The 19,277-nt window shown below is 39.1% G+C and overlaps 1 protein-coding gene across 2 annotated transcripts in view; it reads left to right on the top strand.

The window, feature by feature from the left end:
* Positions 1-19,277, top strand: part of MRPS35 (mitochondrial ribosomal protein S35) — a 60,787-nt gene that overhangs the window by 1,225 nt on the left and 40,285 nt on the right. Inside the window, exons 1-5 of one of the 2 annotated variants that reach the window (XM_043515006.1) lie at positions 261-315; positions 1,534-1,586; positions 5,599-5,766; positions 6,302-6,362; positions 8,119-8,258. In XM_043515006.1, the coding sequence (XP_043370941.1) occupies positions 276-315; positions 1,534-1,586; positions 5,599-5,766; positions 6,302-6,362; positions 8,119-8,258 (462 nt within the window). In that variant the 5' untranslated portion in view covers positions 261-275. Of the gene's footprint in view, positions 1-260; positions 316-1,533; positions 1,587-5,598; positions 5,767-6,301; positions 6,363-8,118; positions 8,259-19,277 lie in introns of those variants that run through there. The other variant, XM_038386609.2, reaches the window with a different exon arrangement.

Genomic DNA, 19,277 nt, shown 5'->3' with positions numbered 1-19,277 from the left:
AATTGGTGGTACACCAGAGCTGAATTTGTCCTAACATCTTCAGAGTGCTCTAATAAATTTGTTAGTCTCTAAGGTGCCACCGGTACTCCTTTTCAGAGTGCTTAAAGATATGCTAAATTACTAGTAGTGTATGACTTTATTTGTTATATTGATTTTTGCTCATAAAAATCATATTCTTGAAATACGAGTTTAGGAACATGAGGTTGATATTCCTTTTTGCCATTTTTTAAATTTAAATGTTCAAACAGGACTCTGAAAATGTACCAATATGAACGATGATTGGGCTGGGGAGGAAGTTATCAAGTGAGGTCCAAGGTCAGTTCCCTGTTGAGAAGTCATCTTCTAGATCAGTGGTTCTTAACCTTTACTGCAGCCTGCACCCATTTGATTCTCAAAATATGTTTTCATACTTATCAAAAATCAAAATATGTTCTCGCAACCCTTATCAAAAATCGTTGAAGTCGGTCAGTTCTTTAAATCTAGATATATTTTTTGTTTGTATATTACAGTAATCATTTCAAAAAATGTGTAATGTTAATAAATACATAGGTTTGATTAAACAAAGTAATTGTACTTACATGCTTGTGCTTAATTTGTGTTTTCGATGATTTACCTTCTAAAAAAATCTGGCATGTCTCGCACCCCACGTTAAGAACCACTGCTCTAGATGGTAGGTGTCTGGTAAGCTTGAAACTCCTTCCTCATTCTGGCATCTCAAAGTGAAAACTCCACTATCCTTCCCCACTTACCTTGCCAGTCCCCATTACTGTGTTGTGGAAGAGGGTGTATGTGTGTAAAAACTGATATTCTTTAGATTGTGGTACGCAGTGTTGTTGTAGCTATGTTAGTCTCAGGATATTAGATACGCAAGGTGGGTGAAGTAATATCTCTTACTTGAGCAGTTGCTGTTCATGAGAGAGATGAGCTTACACCAGACCTGTGTAAGCTCGTCTCTCACCAGCAGAAGCTGGTCAAGTGAAAGATATTACCTCCCCCATCTTGTCTCTCTAATTCTTCAGAGTTTCACAATTGCCAACCCAGAGATGAAACTCAAGTGTCTTGTTAATTTTACTATATTGCTCATAGCTTTCCTCAACAGCAAAAGCACTAGAGCTGTGCTCAGACTCTGGAAGACAGCACTGTATTAATTTATATTTGAAAGGTTATCTCTGCAAATGCGTGGGCTCTGCATAAAGGCTAGAAATTTAACTCTTTTAAAGGAGAGCTTCAGTTCTGCAGAAACTGGTGGCCTTTTCCACAGATAGCTTCCTTCCCACTGCTGGCAAGTGATATGTGTGTGTGTGAGACTTTTTTTATTTATTTATTTTTTTAAATAGTCCTGATCTGAAAGCCAGTTCTCGTCACTGTTTTTTATCTAACTATAGCAATTAATTCTGCAGGTTGAATTTACCATTTAGTTTTACTGTTGTCTTGAGATGCCATGGAATGATGAGGCAAAGTAAAAATTGTTGAATGTGCAAGTTTTTAGCAATGCTGCTTAAGTCTTAGTGAAGATACTGTTTTATCTTGTAGTTGCAGCATCAAGAAGAAGCAGGACATCACAAATTGCAAGAAATAGAAGAGTGGTAAGAAATAAAAATGTTTGCAACTACGTTATCTGCAAGAATTTGAAGAGTTTTTAATGTATTTTAGTAATTTGACCTTTGTCCTCCCTGTCCCAAGAAGCATACAATCCAACCATAAGACAACAGATGGATCCAGACAGTCATGGGAATACAAAGAAATGATGAGATGCTATTGGTCAAACTGATAGGCAGCACTTTCAGCACACCAGCAACCTACCTGTTGTCAAGGTTTTTGTAGGCATCGTGGCAAAGAGTTTTAAGGAGGGATTTGAAGGAGAAAAATGAAATGGCTTTGCGTATGTTAGGGCACGGTGGCTTGATTTAAATCAGTGACTTAAATTACCAGCTTTAATCACAATTTTAATCAGCAAACAGGAAACTGGGATTTAAACTGTTGGGTTTTTTTAGTCTTTATTTGCATCTGTACTTTTTAGTTCTTTTCCTAAAGAAAGACTGATTCTCATTGGTTGGTAATTAAAACATGTTGACTTGGAACGAAATATAGCCTTGAAACTAAATTTGGTGGTTTTTTTGTTAATCAGGAGGATATGTCATATCAATACACACTTATTTAAGAAGTCAAGTAGCTTACATTTATTCAGAATTTTAATTTTTACTCACTAGATGAATGTTTTACTTATGATTTGTGTTGAGCTTTTTTCGAAAAATCAACCAAAATTGCATAAAACAGTATTTTAAAATTGTTTTTAGTTAAATAAAACTACCTGAAGTGTACAGAAAAGTTTATCAAAACACAATTTTTGCATTTAAAACTAACTGATTTATTAAACAACATGTGAATTGAATGATTGTTTCTGGTCACCATTTTCCTTCAGAATTTTAGAACTAGAGGACCTCACCCGTACACACTTAGTTTTTATACATAGATTGGAAGAGGAAGACAAGTTTTCCGACACTTTGAACTCCCAGTTGGTTTCTTAACTTTTGAATGAACTAGTAATTGAACAGAACTAGTTGAATAAACTAAAAGGAAGAAAATATTTTCTTTGCATCTGCAAAAGAGGCTACTTTTGTCAAAAACTGGTGTAACATTTCAGCTAACTCTTGGTTACATTTTAATCCATGATCTCCATGAGTGCAGTGATTTAACTTTCTTTAAGACTTGGGCAGAAAACAAATACTGCCTCATAATAAACTTAGGCCTTAAAATAGGTTGTAATAATTTCAAATGTAATTTTAAATAAGCTGATTTAAAAAAATAAACCTGTATTTAATTTTAAAAATCTGATTTATTTATTTACATATGACACATACACACACATTTTTATCCATCCTGGCTTATGGAGAGTTCCTCCCAAGCATGAAAGGCAGCATGAGAGAAAAATTATAGGTGCTTGCTTTGAAAATTTAACAAGCGGGCAATGGAGGCTGGCATCATGGACCGCTGTAAGATAAGAGTTGATCTTTAGACACTGAGGGCAGGTCTGCACTTTGGGGGAAGGTCTGTCTAAGCTACACAAGTTCAGTTACGTTACTAAGGTAACCCAAGTCGACATAGCTTACATCTACTTACTGTGGGGTCCACACCATGTTATGTTGACAGGAAAGCAATCTGCACAGTTTTCTGCATTTGTAATACTTGATTTTAGGATAATTACATCAACTATCATGATTTTGACACTAAACTACTGATGTATGCTCTCAACATTAACTCTGTCTAAGGGAGCTTTTTTGTCTGGGAATCTCCTGTTTTTTTTTTTTTTTTAAATACATGGTCACTTAACAAGAAATCCAAAGGGAATGCATTATTTCTGATTTTATTTATTTATATATTCATCACTTGTAAGACTTTATGTGTGCGCGCGCGCACACACACACACTTTTAAGGGCAGATTCAGTGCCACACAAAAGCAGCCAGAGCACAGCAGACAGTTAAGCTGAGTCTACAGCTGCTTTGTAATAGCAGAGCAGTGCAAAGCGGTTACACACTGGTGAATCTGGCTTTTAATTTGCAATTGACTTATTGGTTTAAAGGGTGTTGTTAGTAAGATATGTGGTATGTGCAGTGGTGGGATAGAGCTCAGTCTGAGGCCCAGTGTGGCTGTGCTTTAAAAGTTCCCTATCTTGGCTTTCTCGTCAGTGCTCTTTGTGCACAGTGGAGATGAAGCATCAGTGCCATGGGGGCCTTTCAAGCACTGAAACCCAAGCTATATTGCAGCCATTGAACCTTTAAAGAACAGTGACAGTTGTGCCAAGTAATCTACCAGTGAGAATGTTTGACACTTGTCCAGTCTCCCTCATTCCACTGAATCATTACAACCAACAGCGTTGTAGAATGAAAACTATCTGTAGATTCCTGTGTTGCTGGCGTAGATTATCTCTGTCACATTGACCCTGCTTGTGTTTCATGATCCAGTTTTTAATTACTTTTTAAGATCACTACACTAACAGATAATTCATTCTTTGCTTAAAGAGTAAGGCCATTAAGATCAGGGAGAATACATCATATTTCTCAGACAAAACAAAGAAAGTCAGCCTTAACTGTGGAATCGTGACCAGCGCCTCAATAATGCATTCAGAATACTGCTACAAAGATCATTTTCTTGATTTACCAGATCACCCCCTTTGTGTCCTTTGCTTGCTTCCCTTCTGTACTGCATCAAACGTAATTTTTTTGGTCTTCACTTTTAAGCCTTTTCATGTGCTTTTTTCCTGCTCTACCTATCACTTCTTACGCTGTTGAGACAGAGTTCTGTATCTGCTTCGCCAATGATACCAGCTTACATCATCCACTTCTACTTACATTTTTGAAACAAGTACCTTCGTGCTTTCTTCCAGGCTCCTCTTTATGCATGAAAAGAGCTCCCTGTAAACATTTGCAAAGCCACTTCATTGTTGGCCTTCAAATCTTCTAAAATTCTTCTCTGTCATGAGGTTGAGACAGCTGTGACCTCTGGGTTTTATAGTGGTCAGTATTCTCATTGTTATCCCATGCTCCTCATTCTGTTTGTATCCACATGTTTAATCTTTCCAGTACAATAATAAGCTCTTTAAGGCAGGGATGATCTCTTTGTTGTTTGTACAGTACCTGACACAATGGGGTCCTGATTCATGATTGGGACTCCTAAGACACTACTGCAGTACAAATAATACCTAGTTAATTTTAAACCAAGTCACCTTGGGGATATTACGAACTAAAAAAGGTGTGTTCGGGTTTTTTGTTTTTTGTTTTTTTTAAATCAAGTGAACTTCAGTTAAATTTTCAAAATACCATAATTTTTAGCTCCTGTTTTGTTAGTTTTTATTGAAATTTAGCACTCCTCTGAAAAATCCCACTTGGTGCCTCTTTGCATCTTTAGGCATCTAAATACCTTTCAAAATCTGTCCCTAAGAACTCACATGAAACATTACTTGGTCATCTCTATGAACTTATAACAAAACCATGGAAGACCAGACTTAATTTTCCTGATACTTCTAGAATACAAAGGGGGAGGGACCCTTTTTTTATGCATCATAAAGAAACCACAAAGGGCAGAAGTGTCTGTCTCTCTCTCTCTCTCTCTCTCTCTCTCTCTCAAATTCCTTTGCATGTCCCCTTTGAACTTTTCCCAGAATGAAATAAGAAATGTGATATAGTGGTCTAAAATTTGGGTTTGCCTCATTGTCACTTTTTACGTTTGCAGATTTGAGACATGCGTGCGCACACACACATACAGTACCTCAGGATAAAGAGAGAGACTTTCTTCGTGTAAACATAGTTTTTTCTAGAACATAGTGAATGTAGTTGTTTGGTTAAAATAAGATGTTTATATGATAGAATAAATATTCTACAATTGAAGAGGAATTTATTAAACACTTACTACAAAAGTATCTTTTCTTAAAACTCAGTAATGAGCTTAGCAAAAGGCATTCCTTAAAGTTACTGGCCTTAAGAAGATCCACTATAGCCAGCCAGTCAGCTATTCCTGAGAACACCGTTCACTTTGACTGTTACTGGTTTATCTCTCAAAATAACTGACCCCCACCGATGTTGTCACTTTAATTTCTTTAGCCTGGAGCTCCTAGAACTGAAAAGATGGCTGTTGATCAGGACTGGAGCAATGTTTATCCAACTGCAGCAGCATTTAATCCTTCTTCAGTGCCCCTTCCCATCCGAATGGGCTATCCTGTGAAGAGAGGAGTACCTTCACCAAAAGAAGGCAATTTGGAACTTATAAAGGTTGGGTGCATCACTACAGTCTTTATATAACTTAGTTTTATTTCAACTCTCAAAGACCAATGATTTGCAGTATGGCTTGATCAAAATATTTTCTCCAGATAGCACTTCATACTTGATATATTTATCACACAATATATTTAACATAATACAACTGTGCACCCAAGTAGCAAATGAAGATGAAGAGAATCAGTTCAGCTTTATTATCAGTTTACTGTGATCCCTTGAACTTTCATGCATACAGGGTCTGATCTTGGTGACTTGCTCTCATAACTTATTAATGAGACTTGTGCTGGGTCAGAGGTGAGAGGAGACACTTACTTATTTAATCCTCTCATTTGAATCTCTTATCACACACTTGGTCTAAAGAGACTAAGTAGTGAAAGTAGTAATAGAAGTAGAATAAGTAGTCAGACTTTGTTCATTGAGCAAGTTATTGTCTGCTCAAGAGAGTGCCTTCAATTTTAAGTTCACACAGCAGTTTATTTGTTTATAAGCAAACTAGGTTACTGAAAAATAATCAAATATTTTATTTCAGATCCCCAACTTTTTGCATCTGACTCCCCCAGCAATTAAGAAACACTGTACAGCTCTTAAAGGTGAGTTTTTGCCATTTCTTTAAAACATTTTCCTTGGAATTCTTAAGACACTTTAATTACACCACAGTGTGGTAGGATAAGAAGACCCACATACAAAGCCTGCTGCTTGTCAGACTTCTTTCTCAGTTTTGTCCAGTACCATTTTTCTTTTGTCCCATTGATTAATGTGGAATCATATTTCACATAGCCCTATATATTCATGTTTCCTCAACTCTGAGGGAGTTTTGTTTTTTCCCCCAGAAAAGAGGCCACTGGGAGGCTTAATGCGTGACTCTGGGTTGTGATGTATTCAGTGTGCTGGAGAGATTGCATTGCTCTTCTGTTACGCTTAGCTAGTATAGGGAAATGGATAACCCGATGTCTTGACGAGTATGGAGCTTGGGTATGACTCAGTCCAGAGAAAACGACGGCCTGGTTTATGCACAGTGTTTTGTACTGGTAAAACTGTTGGTTAGGACTGCATTTTTTTAAAAACTGATATAGGTTTTATGGTACAACTCCCAATCTGGATGTAGTTATATCAGTATAAAGGTGCTTCTACCCCATTCAGAAGAGAAAGCTATACTGCTATACATTTATAATTGTGTAATTGCATCCACCCTGGGCTTGTACTTCTTTAACTGCAGCATTTTAGCTATACCAGTATATGGCCTGAGGAAAGCAGCTGGAAGATTTGAGAAAGATCGTATAAATTCTCCAGCTGAGTTTGTGCAGCAGATACAATCTAGTTGTATTAGATATTTGGTTGCTCTTGGATGCCCAGGTAGTGACTGAGGCCAAGAGTGTTTTTTATCTGTATCTTTTGAGAAGTGCAACCTATCTTCTTCCAGTGAAGAGCTTGTCATAGTTATCCATGCCAATGTCCTCTCAAAAGAAATTACTGTAATGTGTTCTGCTTGGTTCTACAACTTGAAATGGCTTGGAAATTAAAGCTAATGAAGAACGTAGCAGTCCCCTTCTTAGGTGGAGTTTCATGCCAGGGCACGTTCTACTGGTGGTGTAGAATCTCTACTGTGTGCCAGTAAGTTTCCAGGTGGAATTCATAGTGCTGTTTTTAATATATAGATCCCTAAATTGCTCCTCCATATAGAAGAGAGGGATCTACTGGCAGTATGCTCTCTGTGAGGAATTCTCTACTTTGAAATTCAGGGATCTTCTACTTTGAAATTTGTTTTTCACTCTCTGACCAGATGCAGATGATCTGTTAACTAGAGCTGGTCAGGAATTTTTTAGAAAAATATCCATGTGCCAAAACCAACCTCAAAACAGGATCAAGTTTGAGAAATCTTCCCAAAAAAAAAAAATTGACTGAAAAGGGAGAAAAAATTTGCTTTTTTTTGGTTTTCAAATGTTTTCAGAATTTTGACCTTTTTTTTCTTCCTGATTTCAGATGGGGGGGGGGGGGAAAGACTTCTGAAATATAAGAGATATATATATATATATATATAATAAAATTCTCAAATATTTGTGAGATGGGAAAATAGTTTCCTGCCCAGCTCTGCTGTTAGCCTTCAGAGTATGCTGCAAAGTCCATCTTTTCTTCTGGATATCTGGAAAGGGTTCTTCCAGCATGAAGCTGATGAGCTAATTTCAAAAGTGAAGAAATATTGGTTTACAAGCACCACCACAATAACAGCTTTGTGTTTTCATTATGTAAAGGAATATGGCTTCCCTATAAATATACGAAAAAAATCTTTAAAACTATAAATACAGGCAAGCAACAGTTTTTAAAAAACTTAACTTTTTTATCCCTCAGATTTCTGTACCGAGTGGCCAACTGTATTGGACAGTGATGAGAAATGTGAGCAGCATTTTCCTATTGAAATTGAGACAGTAGATTATGTTTCAGCAGGGCCATCTGTTCGTAATCCCAAAGCAAGAGTGGTGACTTTAAGGGTAAGTATTATATTTTAGTAAACAAAAAAAGGCATTTTTCAAGCTCTTTCAAGAAATGTTGCAATTGAGACTCAAATGAAAGGCAGTAGATTACTTCAAATATAGAGCAACATATGGAAACTCATTCATATTAGTATGACCTGTATCAGATATAAGTGAGGAGCAGTTTTAAGTAAAGCCAAAGTGACATGCTTTCTGTCCATTCAAACTTTCTGTAAGGCAGAGACTGATACAGTTACCAGCCATATGAATTTATTTTAGAAACGGAAATGCCATCAAGCTTGATAAAGCCAAAGTCTTAGATTCCTTAACCCAAGGAGTAGCTTATTTAAGTAATCTCTGACCAATGGCTGGCATTTTGTGGGCCTGATCTCTTTTAGGACCCATTATTGCTTTTGCATTTTTTTTCATTTGTTTGCTATAACTGTAAGACTTCTATTATCATGAGAAACTTTATTATAATGAGTTAACTTGTGTTGTGGCCACAGGGATCTGTTTAACAGCTTTCTAATTAAACTCTCATGCTTTCTAATCTAATGTCATCAGGTTAATGTGCTCTGACTCGTGATGCTCATTATTAATTTGCTAGAATGTGATAGTAACAAAAGCTTGGATTGGAACTGTTCCCAAAAACAGAAATGTAGTCCTAGGAGTGTAGTCATTTCAGGTATTTTATTCTTTATCTTCAAGGTGACTTACAAAGGGGAAAGAAGTTATAGTAAAACAACAGGCCTGTGATGATATAATTTTAATTCTGCTTGATTTTTACCCCAGAAATGGCAGAATATAAAGTCATACCTAGCTTTGGTGGAGGACTCCTTGGAGGACTAGAGCATTTGGGTGATAGCTTACTCAGTTAGAACAGAAAGGGCAAAGTGAGTCATTATCAGAGAGCTTTAATTTGCCTGTCTGTTGGGAGTTTGATATCCAGGAGTTCACAGAAACAAAACTCTTACGTTTTATGAATTAAGCCAGGGAAAGCAGGCATCCTGTCCTAGGGATGTGAAAACAATGTAATACTGCTTGGGGCCAGGGTGGCAGAAATAGTATTACTTTTTCCTCTTCTATTTTATTTTGGGTAAAAGTAGTGTTTAAAAAACTACTCCATTATATCAGTGGTACTAATATAGTTATGACTTTGTTAATATTCCAGGGCCTATAACTACATTAAAATGGAATTAAGATTGTGAATAATGGGGTGGAGATGGGATTAAAAATATTCCAGAGGTGTTGTAATTATCATCCCAAAAAGCAAGCATTACAAACTAAGGTAACTGAATTAACAGTAAGGTAACTAAGATGACACTTTTTTGGATTTTTTTTATATGTAAGGTAGAGATGCACAGTAAACGCATGCATGTAACCTTAGCATTACCTTGTAGTGACATCCTGTAATAACCATATGATTAAGGCATTTCAGTGTGTGTTGTCCCAGATCAGATTAAATGGATTTTTAAAGATCTATTAGACTTTTTTATATTTTCCCCCTTGTGTTGCCAGTGCAAGGGAGAGAAGTTTTTATTGGATGCCTTAAGTATGCATTTCTTACACTAATATTTTTAGATTTCTTAAGTATAACTGTTAACTTTCAATTTCCTGGGTTTGTAATGGTTTTGGGATAATTAAAACATTGTTTATTTTTTCCCACCTTAAGTTACTGAAATCTACTTGTAAGCTTAACTGCATTTTAACTTAATTTTATGTATTGGAGTCTTTATAATTGAAAATGTTATACATGAACACTAAACAAGAAACACAGGGAACGCTACTTTGTGATGTAGTATTGACATTAAATAATTTTTAAACCTTTAGTTTGAGGGCAGATTCCAATACACCAAAGCTGTGCGAAGTAGACAGCTGAGGGTACTGGTGAATTTGGCTCTTAATTTGCGTTATTTGACCTACTTGTGTAGAGGGCTGAGTTAATCAGATAGGTGGTATGTGAGGCAGTGGGGGAGAGGGGAACAGAGAGAAGCCAATCCCAGTATCTTTTTGCTTTAAGGGTTGCCCTGCCTCTCTGGCAGTGCTATCTCAGCATGCAGTGGAGCTCAGTAGCACTGAGCTGGTGCATGATGCCCAAGCTGGTATGTGGAAATAGAAACTTTTAAAGAGCAACGACAGGTGGGCTAAGTAATCGACCAGTGAGAACTCTTGACGCGTGTCCAGTCCCCCTCATATGACTGACGCTTTACAACGAGTAGAATTGTTGTATGCAAATTAGCAATACAGGAACAGTGGTGACGAGTGGTTATAACCCAATCTGGCCTATTATAATTACAAAAATATTAGATACAATTATTAACAACTTTGGTTGTAGCTATGGGCAAGATAAGATTTCAGATAAGTTGAACCATATGGATGTCTTATTCCTTTAAGATAATTTCGGACAAAGAAAAGACAGAGAGGGATGCTAAATATCTTGAATTACCCTGTTTTTAAACTGTAAACGAACAGACTTGATAATTCATTCTGTAATCAAAGTATAAGTGCTGTAATGTTGGGAAGGATACACTGTTTTTCATACATAATAAGGAGGTTGTGGAAAATGGGACTCAATCCTCACTATGGAGAGTTGAGACCAGTGCCTCTAGTATAAATTAACTTCCCTCAGGGTGGCAGGTCTTTGATGTACGTGGGAAGGGGTGTATTTGGTTTTGAAATCTTAAAGGCTTGTTTGTACTTTTGGGGGTTGAGGAGATTTGGGGTAGGGAAAGTGGTAGTAAGGGCATGAGACCCTGCCTACCTCAACCAGGGTATCTCCATTTCCTGTGGTCGGGGTAATGAGGATTGGCTTGAATTCTCTCTGAATGAGAGATGTGTGGGCTTTAATGGGAGTAAGGAAGTACCTGTAGAAGTGTTGTCCCATTCTTCTGTCTTCTCCCTCCCTGTGTGTCGGATTACATCGTTTGTTAGATGGCTTTTGCACCTTGCCCTGCAGACTGATACTTGGGCATCTGGCTCTGGTGACTGCTTACTTTGGAGTGCTGCTACATGATGGCTGAGAAATTGGAGTGTAGCTCTTGGGTGAAAGAGAGGTGGAGGCCTGGAAGTGGTTGTAAGGATGAGGGGATCTCTTAAGCCCTGTGGTGATGCACAGGAAACGAGGCAAGAAGAAAGCTTGTTTTTTGTTGTTGTTTTTTACAGAAACTTAAATTGAGATGTTTTATTTGACTACCATTAGTTCTGCCTTGAGAGGCTAGAGTGTTAGTCATAAACATAGAGTCATAGACTTAAAGGTCAGAAGGGACCATTATAATCGTCTAGTCTGACCTGCTGCACAACACAGGCCACAGAATCTCACCCACCGACTCCTGTAACAAACCTCTAACATATTTCTGAGCTATTAAAGTAATCAAATTGTGGTTTAAAGACTTCAGGGTGCAGAGAATCGTCCAGCAAGTGACCTGTGCCCCACACTGCAGAGGAAGGCAAAAAACGCCCAGGGCCTCTACCAATCTGCCCTGGAGGAAAATTGCCATATTTGGGGTCAGGAAGGAATCAGCTAAACCCTGAGCATGTGGATAAGACTCACCAGCCAGACACCAAAGAAAGAATTCTCTCTAGTAACTCAGATCCCACCCCATCTAACATCCCATTACAGGCCATTGGGCATATTTACTGCTAATAGTTAAAGATCAATTAATTGCCAAAATTAGGCTATCCCATCATACCATCCCCTCCATAAACTTATCAAGCTTAGTCTTGAAGCCAGATATGTCTCTTGCCCCCATGCTTCCCTTGGAAGGCTGTTCCAGAACTTCACTCTTCTAATGGTTAGAAAGCTTTGTCAAATTTCAAGACTAAACTTCCTGATGGCCAGTTTATATCCATTTGTGATCTTAAATAATTCCTCTCCCTCCCTGGTATTTATCCCTCTGATATATTTATAGAGAGCAATCGTATTTCCCCTCAGCCTTCTTTTGGTTAGGCTAAACAAGCCAAGCTCTTTGAGTCTCCTTTCATAAGAAAAGTTTTCCATTCCTCGGATCATCCTAGTAGCCCTTCTCTGTACCTGTTCCAGTTTGAATTCATCCTTCTTAAACATGGGAGACCAGAACTGCACACAGTATTCCAGATGAGGTCTCACCATTGCCTTGTATAATGGTACTAACACCTTCTTATCTCTACTGGAAATGCCTTGCCTGATGCATCCCAAGACCACATTAACTTTTTTCGAAGCCATATCACATTGGTGGCTCATAGTCATCCTGTGATCAACCAATATTCCGAGGTCCTTCTCCTCCTCTGTTACTTCCAACTGATGAGTCCCCAGATTATAACAGAAAATCTTGTTGTTCATCCCTAAATGCATGACCTTGCACTTTTCACTATTAAATTTCATCCTGTTACTATTACTCCAGTTTAAAGGTCATCTAGATCTTCCTGTATGATATCCCGGTCCTTCTTTGTATTTGCAATACCTCCCAGCTTTGTGTCATCGTCAAACTTTCTTAGCGCGCACCCACTTTTTGTGCCAAGGTCGGTAATATAAAAATATCAAATAAGATTAGTCCCAAAACCAATCCCTGAGGCACTCCACTAGTAACCTTCTTCCAGCCTGACAGTTCACCTTTCAGTATGACCCGTTGTAGCCTCCCTTTTAACCAGTTCCTTATCCGCCTTTCAGTTTTCATATTGATCCCCATCTTTTCCAATTTAACTAATAATTTCCCATGTGGAACCATATCAAATGACTTACTGAAGCTGAGGTAAATTAGATCCACTGCATTTCCTTTGTGTAAAAAAAAATCTGTTACCTTCTCAAAGAAGGAGATCAGGTTGGTTTGGCACGATCTATCTTTTGTAAAACCATGTTGTATTTTATCTCCATTACCATTGACTCAATGTCCTTAACTACTTTCTCCTTAAAAAGTTTTCCCAAGACCTTGCATATTACAGATGTCAAACTAACAGGCCTGTAGTTACCCGGATTACTTTTTTTTCCTTTCTTAAAAATAGGGACTCGGTTAGCAATTCTCCAGTCATACAATACACCCCCCGAGTTTACAGATTAACTAAAAATTCTTGCTGATGGGCTTGCAATTTCATGTGCTAGTTCCTCTAATATTCTCGGATGAAGATTATCTGGGCTCTCTGGTTTAGTCCCATTAAGATGTTCGAGTTTGGCTTCTACCTCGAATGTGGTAATATCTACATCCATATCCTCATTCCCATTCGTCATCCTGCCATTATCCCTAAGCTCCTCATTAATGACTGAGGCAAAGTATTTGTTTAGATATTGGGCCATGCCTAGATTATCCTTAACCCCCCCTCCATCCACAGTGTTTAGCAGTCCCATGTTTTCTTCTTATTTATATGGCTATAGAGCCTTTTATTATTGGTTTTAATTCCCTTTGCAAGGTCCAACTCTACATGGCTTTTGGCCTTTCTCACTTTATTTCTACATGTTCTGACCTCAATAAGGTAGTTTTCCTTGCTGATCCCTCACATTTTCCACTCCTTGTAGGCTTTCTGCTTTTTCTTAATCACCTCTCTGAGATGCTTGCTCATCCAGCTTGGATTACAACTCCTGCCTATGAATTTTTTCCCCTTTCCTGGGATGCAGGCTTCTGTTAGTTTCTGCAACTTTGACTTGAAGTAATTCCAGGCCTCCTCTCCCTTTAGATCCACAAATTCTTCAGTCCAATCCACTTCCCTAACTAATTTCCTTAATTTTTTTTAAGTTAGCCTTTTTGAAATTAAAAACTCTAGTCACAATCTCTTTTTGTTTATCCTTCCAGTTTGAACTGACAGCTGCAGCGGCACAGGAGCTAGCAAACAGAGCTGTAAACGGGAGTGGGAGTTTGTATTGTGGTGCTTGTTTGGGGTTTGCTTTTGCTGGGGGGGGTGGTCTTTTTGGTGTGACTTGTGTTTCCCAGATTAACAGGATTTAGGTGGGAAGGCGATGATGGATACGGAGGCAGTTGTGGGAGTGACTCCTGTAGTGAAAGACACGTTGAGGATGACTGGATGTGGAAGCTGTGGTATGTACGTGATCCTGGAGGGGGGACCTGGTAAGAGTTTTTTCTGCATGAAATGCCGTCTGATAGAGCTGATGGGAGGAAAAGATCCGAGGTCTGGAGATGCAGGTGGAAAGTCTGGTTGAGTTTAGGAAGGGGTTTGAGCAGATTATGGAGCAAAGATGTGAGGTATCTGAAGAGAAAAGCTCAGACTCACGGATGGAAGCAGGGCTGGGGAATTTTGAGGGGAGACTGGATGAGGAAAGTGGTCAGTGGAAGCGTGTGACTAAAAGAACCAGGCAGAGGAAAAGACGGGCTAGTGAAGGAGAAATAGAGCTTAGGAACAGGTTTGCAGAGTTGGAAAATGAAGAAGGGGCTCAGCAGGTACTTGTTGAAGGTGGAAGGGTAAGGAAGAAGAGAAGAGAGGCTAGTCCTATAGGAAAAGCAGAAGAGTCAAGGGAGACTACACCAAATATGAGCCCCAGGAGGATACAGGATGGGTTGAAGAGGATTATAAGGGAAAATAGGAATGGAAAGAACTTGCAGCCAGAGGGAACAGGGGAGAGACTGGAGAATAGCACCGTCACCAGGAAAAGGCAGGTCTATGTGATCGGGGACGCTTTATTGAGAAGAAAAGACAGGCCTGTAACTAGAGCTGATCCAGAGAATAGAACGGTGTGCTGTCTTCCGGGTGCTAAGATACGGGATGTAGACCTGAGGTTGAAAAGGATCCTAAAGGGAGCGGGAAAGAATCCCCTAATTATCCTTCATGTGGGAACAAATGATACGGCTAGATTCTAGCTGGAAAGTATTAAGAGAGACTATGCTAGGCTGGGGAAGACGCTTAAGGAAATCGAGGCTCAGGTGATCTTTAGTGGGATCCTGCCTGTTCCTAGAGAAGGGCAACAAAGGTGTGACAAGATTATGACTGTCAACAGATGGCTTAGGCAGTGGTGCTATAAGGAGGGCTTTGGGATGTATGGCCACTGGGAGGCATTCACGGACAGAGGACAGTTCTCTCGGGATGGATTTCATCTGAGTAGGGAAGGAAATAGACTTCTAGGATCGAGGCTGGCACAACTGATAAAGAGAGCTTTAAACTAGGAATTAGGGGGAGATGGGTGGGAGATGTCCAGGTAATCTCCATGCCAGATTTTAGCATTGAGAGGGAAGAAGATGAAGTAAGAAAGGATACAGCCGTGGGTAGGAGAATGTATATAAGGAGCGAGGGCGGTGTGGATACCAGTCTAATAGGTTATACTGGCTGTAGAATGACTGTGCCTAATAGGGTACAAAATGTGAGCGAGGCCAAACAGCAAAAATTAAGATGTTTGTAGATCAATGCGAGGAGCCTAGGTAACAAAATGGAGGAACTAGAGCTAATGGTGCAGGAAGTGAAACCAGATATTATAGGGATAACAGAAACATGGTGGAATAGTAGTCATGACTGGACTACAGGTCTTGAAGGGTATGTGCTGTTTAGGAAAGACAGAAATAAAGGTAAAGGGGGTGGAGTAGCATTGTATATCAATGATGAGGTAGAATGTAAAGAAATAAGAAGCGATGCAATGGATAAGACAGAGTCCGTCTGGGCAAAAATTACACTGGGGAAGATAACTAGTAAAGCCTTTCCTGCGATAGTGCTTGGGGTGTGCTATAGACCTCCGGGATCGAATCTGGATATGGATAGAGCCCTTTTAATGTTTTTAATAAAATAAATACTAATGGAAACGGCGTGATCATGGGAGACTTTAACTTTCCAGATATAGACTGGAGGACCAGTGCAAGTAATAATAATAGGGCTCAGATTTTCCTGGATGCAATAGCTGATGGATTCCTTCATCAAGTAGTTGCTGAACCGACTAGAGGGGATGGCGTTTTAGATTTAATTTTGGTGAGTAGCGAGGACCTCATAGAAGAAATGGTTGTAGGGGACAATCTTGGCTCAAGTGATCATGAGCTAATTCAGTTCAAACTAAATGGAAGAATTAACAAGTTAGAGTTAATAGCTAAGTTTTTGATTTCAAAAGGGCTGACTTTCAAAAATTAAGGAAATTAGTTAGGGAAATGGATTGGATTGAAGAACTTATGGATCTAAAGGTAGAGGTGGCCTGGGATTACTTTAAATCAAAGCTGCAGAAGCTATTGGAAGCCTGTATCCCAAGAAAGGGGAAATAATTCATAGGCAGGAGTTGTAGACCAAGCTGGATGAGCAAGCATCTTAGAGAGGTGGTTAAGAAGAAACAGAAAGCATACAGGGAGTGGAAGATGGGAGGGATCAGCAAGGAAAGCTACCTAATTGAGGTCAGTACATGTAGGGATAAAGTGAGACAGGCTAAAAGTCGAGTCGAGTTGGACCTTGCAAAGGGAATTAAAACCAGTAGTAAAAGGTTCTATAGCCATATAAATAAGAAGAAAACTAAGAAAGAAGAAGTGGGGCCGCTAAACACTGAGGATGGAGTGGAGGTTAAAGATAATCTAGGCATGGCCCAATATCTAAACAAATACTTTGCCTCAGTCTTTAATAAGGCTAAAGAGGATCTTAGGGATAATGGTAGCATGACAAATGGCAATGAGGATATGGAGGTAGATATTACCATATCTGAGGTAGAAACGAAACTCAAACAGCTTAATGGGACTAAATCGGGGGGGCCCAGATAATCTTCATCCAAGAATATTAAAGGAATTGGCACCTGAAATTGCAAGCCCATTAGCAAGAATTTTTAATGAATCTGTAAACTCAGGAGTAGTACCGAATGATTGGAGAATTGCTAATATAGTTCCTATTTTTAAGAAAGGAGGAAAAAAAAGTGATCCGGGTAACTACAGGCCAGTTAGTTTGACATCTGTAGTATGCAAGATCTTTTGAAGGAGAAATTAGTTAAGGACATTGAAGTCAATGGTAAATGGGACAAAATACAACATGGTTTTCCAAAAGGTAGATCGTGCCAAACCAACCTAATCTCCTTTTTTGAAAAAGTAACAGATCTTTTAGATAAAGGAAATGCAGTGGATCTAATTTACCTAGATTTCAGTAAGGCATTTGATACCGTGCCACATGGGGAATTATTAGTTAAATTGGAGAAGATGGGGATCAATATGAACATCAAAAGGTGGATAAGGAATTGGTTAAAGGGGAGATTGCAACGGGTCCTACTGAAAGGAGAACTGTCAGGTTGGAGGGAGGTTACCAGTGGAGTTCCTCAGGGATCGGTTTTGGGACCAATCTTATTTAATCTTTTTATTACTGACCTTGGCACAAAAAGTGGGAGTGTGCTAATAAAGTTTGCAGATGATACAAAGCTGGGAGGTATTGCCAATTCAGAGAAGGATTGGGATATTATACAGGAGGATCTGGATGACCTTGGAAACTGGAGTAATAGGATGAAATTTAATAGTAAGAAGTGTAAGGTTATGCATTTAGGGATTAATAACAAGAATTTTAGTTATAAGTTGGGGACGCATCAATTAGAAGTAACGGAAGAGGAGAAGGACCTTGGAGTATTGGTTGATCATAGGATGACTATGAGCTGCCAATGTGATATGGCTGTGAAAAAAGCTAATGTGGTTTTGGGATACATCAGGAGAGGCATTTCCAGTAGGGATAAGGAGGTTTTAGTACCGTTATACAAGGCACTGATGAGACCTCACCTAGAATACTGTGTGCAGTTCTGGTCTCCCATGTTTAAAAAGGATGAATTCAAACTGGAGAAGGTACAGAGAAGGGCTACTAGGAATGATCCAAGGAATGGAAAACTTGTCTTATGAAAGGAGACTTAAGAAGCTTGGCTTGTTTAGCCTAACTAAAAGAAGGTTGAGGGGAGATATGATTGCTCTCTATAAATATATCAGAGGGATAAATACAGGAGAGGGAGAGGAATTATTTCAGCTCAGCACCAATGTGGACACAAGAACAAATGGGTATAAACTGGCCACCAGGAAGTTTAGACTTGAAATTAGACGAAGGTTTCTAACCATCAGAGGAGTGAAGTTTTGGAATAGCCTTCAAAGGGAAGCAGTGGGGGCAAAAGATCTATCTGGCTTTAAGATTCTACTCGATAAGTTTATGGAGGAGATGGTATGATGGGATAATGGGATTTTGGTAAGTAATTGGTCTTTAAATATTCAGGGTAAATAAGACTAATCCCCTGAGATGGGATATTAGATGGATGGATAGAAAATTCTTTCCTGGGTATCTGGCTGGTGAATCTTGCCCATATGCTCAGGGTTTAGCTGATCGCCATATTTGGGGTCGGGAAGGAATTTTCCTCCAGGGCAGATTGGAGAGGCCCTGGAGGTTTTTCGCCTTCCTCTGTAGCATGGGGCATGGTTGACTTGAGGGAGGCTTCTCTGCTCCTTGAAGTCTTTGAACCATGATTTAAGGACTTCAATAGCTCAGACTTAGGTGAGGTTTTTGTAGGAGTGGGTGAGTGAGATTCTGTGGCCTGCGCTGTGCAGGAGGTCGGACTAGATGATCAGAATGGTCCCTTCTGACCTTAGTATCTATGAATCTGAATCTATGAATTAGCTCATGATCGCTTGAACCAAGGTTGTCCCCTACAACCATTTCTTCTATGAGGTCTTCACTGCTCACCAAAACCAAATCTAAAGTGGCATCCCCTCTTGTTGGTTCAGCAACTACTTGGTGAAGGAATCCATCAGCTATCGCATCCAGGAAAATCTGAGCCCTATTATTATTACTAGAACTTGTCCTCCAGTCTATATCTGGGAAGTTAGTCTCCCATGATCACACAATTCCCATTAGTATTTACTTCATTAAAAACATTAAAGAGGTCTCTATCCATATCCAAATCGGATCCCAGCGGTCTATAGCACACCTAAAGCACTATCCCGGGGGGGCTCTAGTAGCTTTCTTCCCCAATGTGATTTTTGCCCAGACAGACTCTGTCTTATCCATTCCATCACTTCTTAATTTTTTATAGTCTGCCTCATCATTGATATACAGTGCTACTCCACCATCTTTTGCCTTTATTTCTCTTTCCTAAACAGCGCATACTCTTCCATACCTGTACTCCAGTCATGAATACTATTCCACCAT

This window comes from Dermochelys coriacea, chromosome 1 (assembly GCF_009764565.3).
Source record: "Dermochelys coriacea isolate rDerCor1 chromosome 1, rDerCor1.pri.v4, whole genome shotgun sequence".
NCBI lineage: Eukaryota > Metazoa > Chordata > Testudines > Dermochelyidae > Dermochelys > Dermochelys coriacea.
This window is presented reverse-complemented; position numbering and strand designations above follow the sequence as displayed.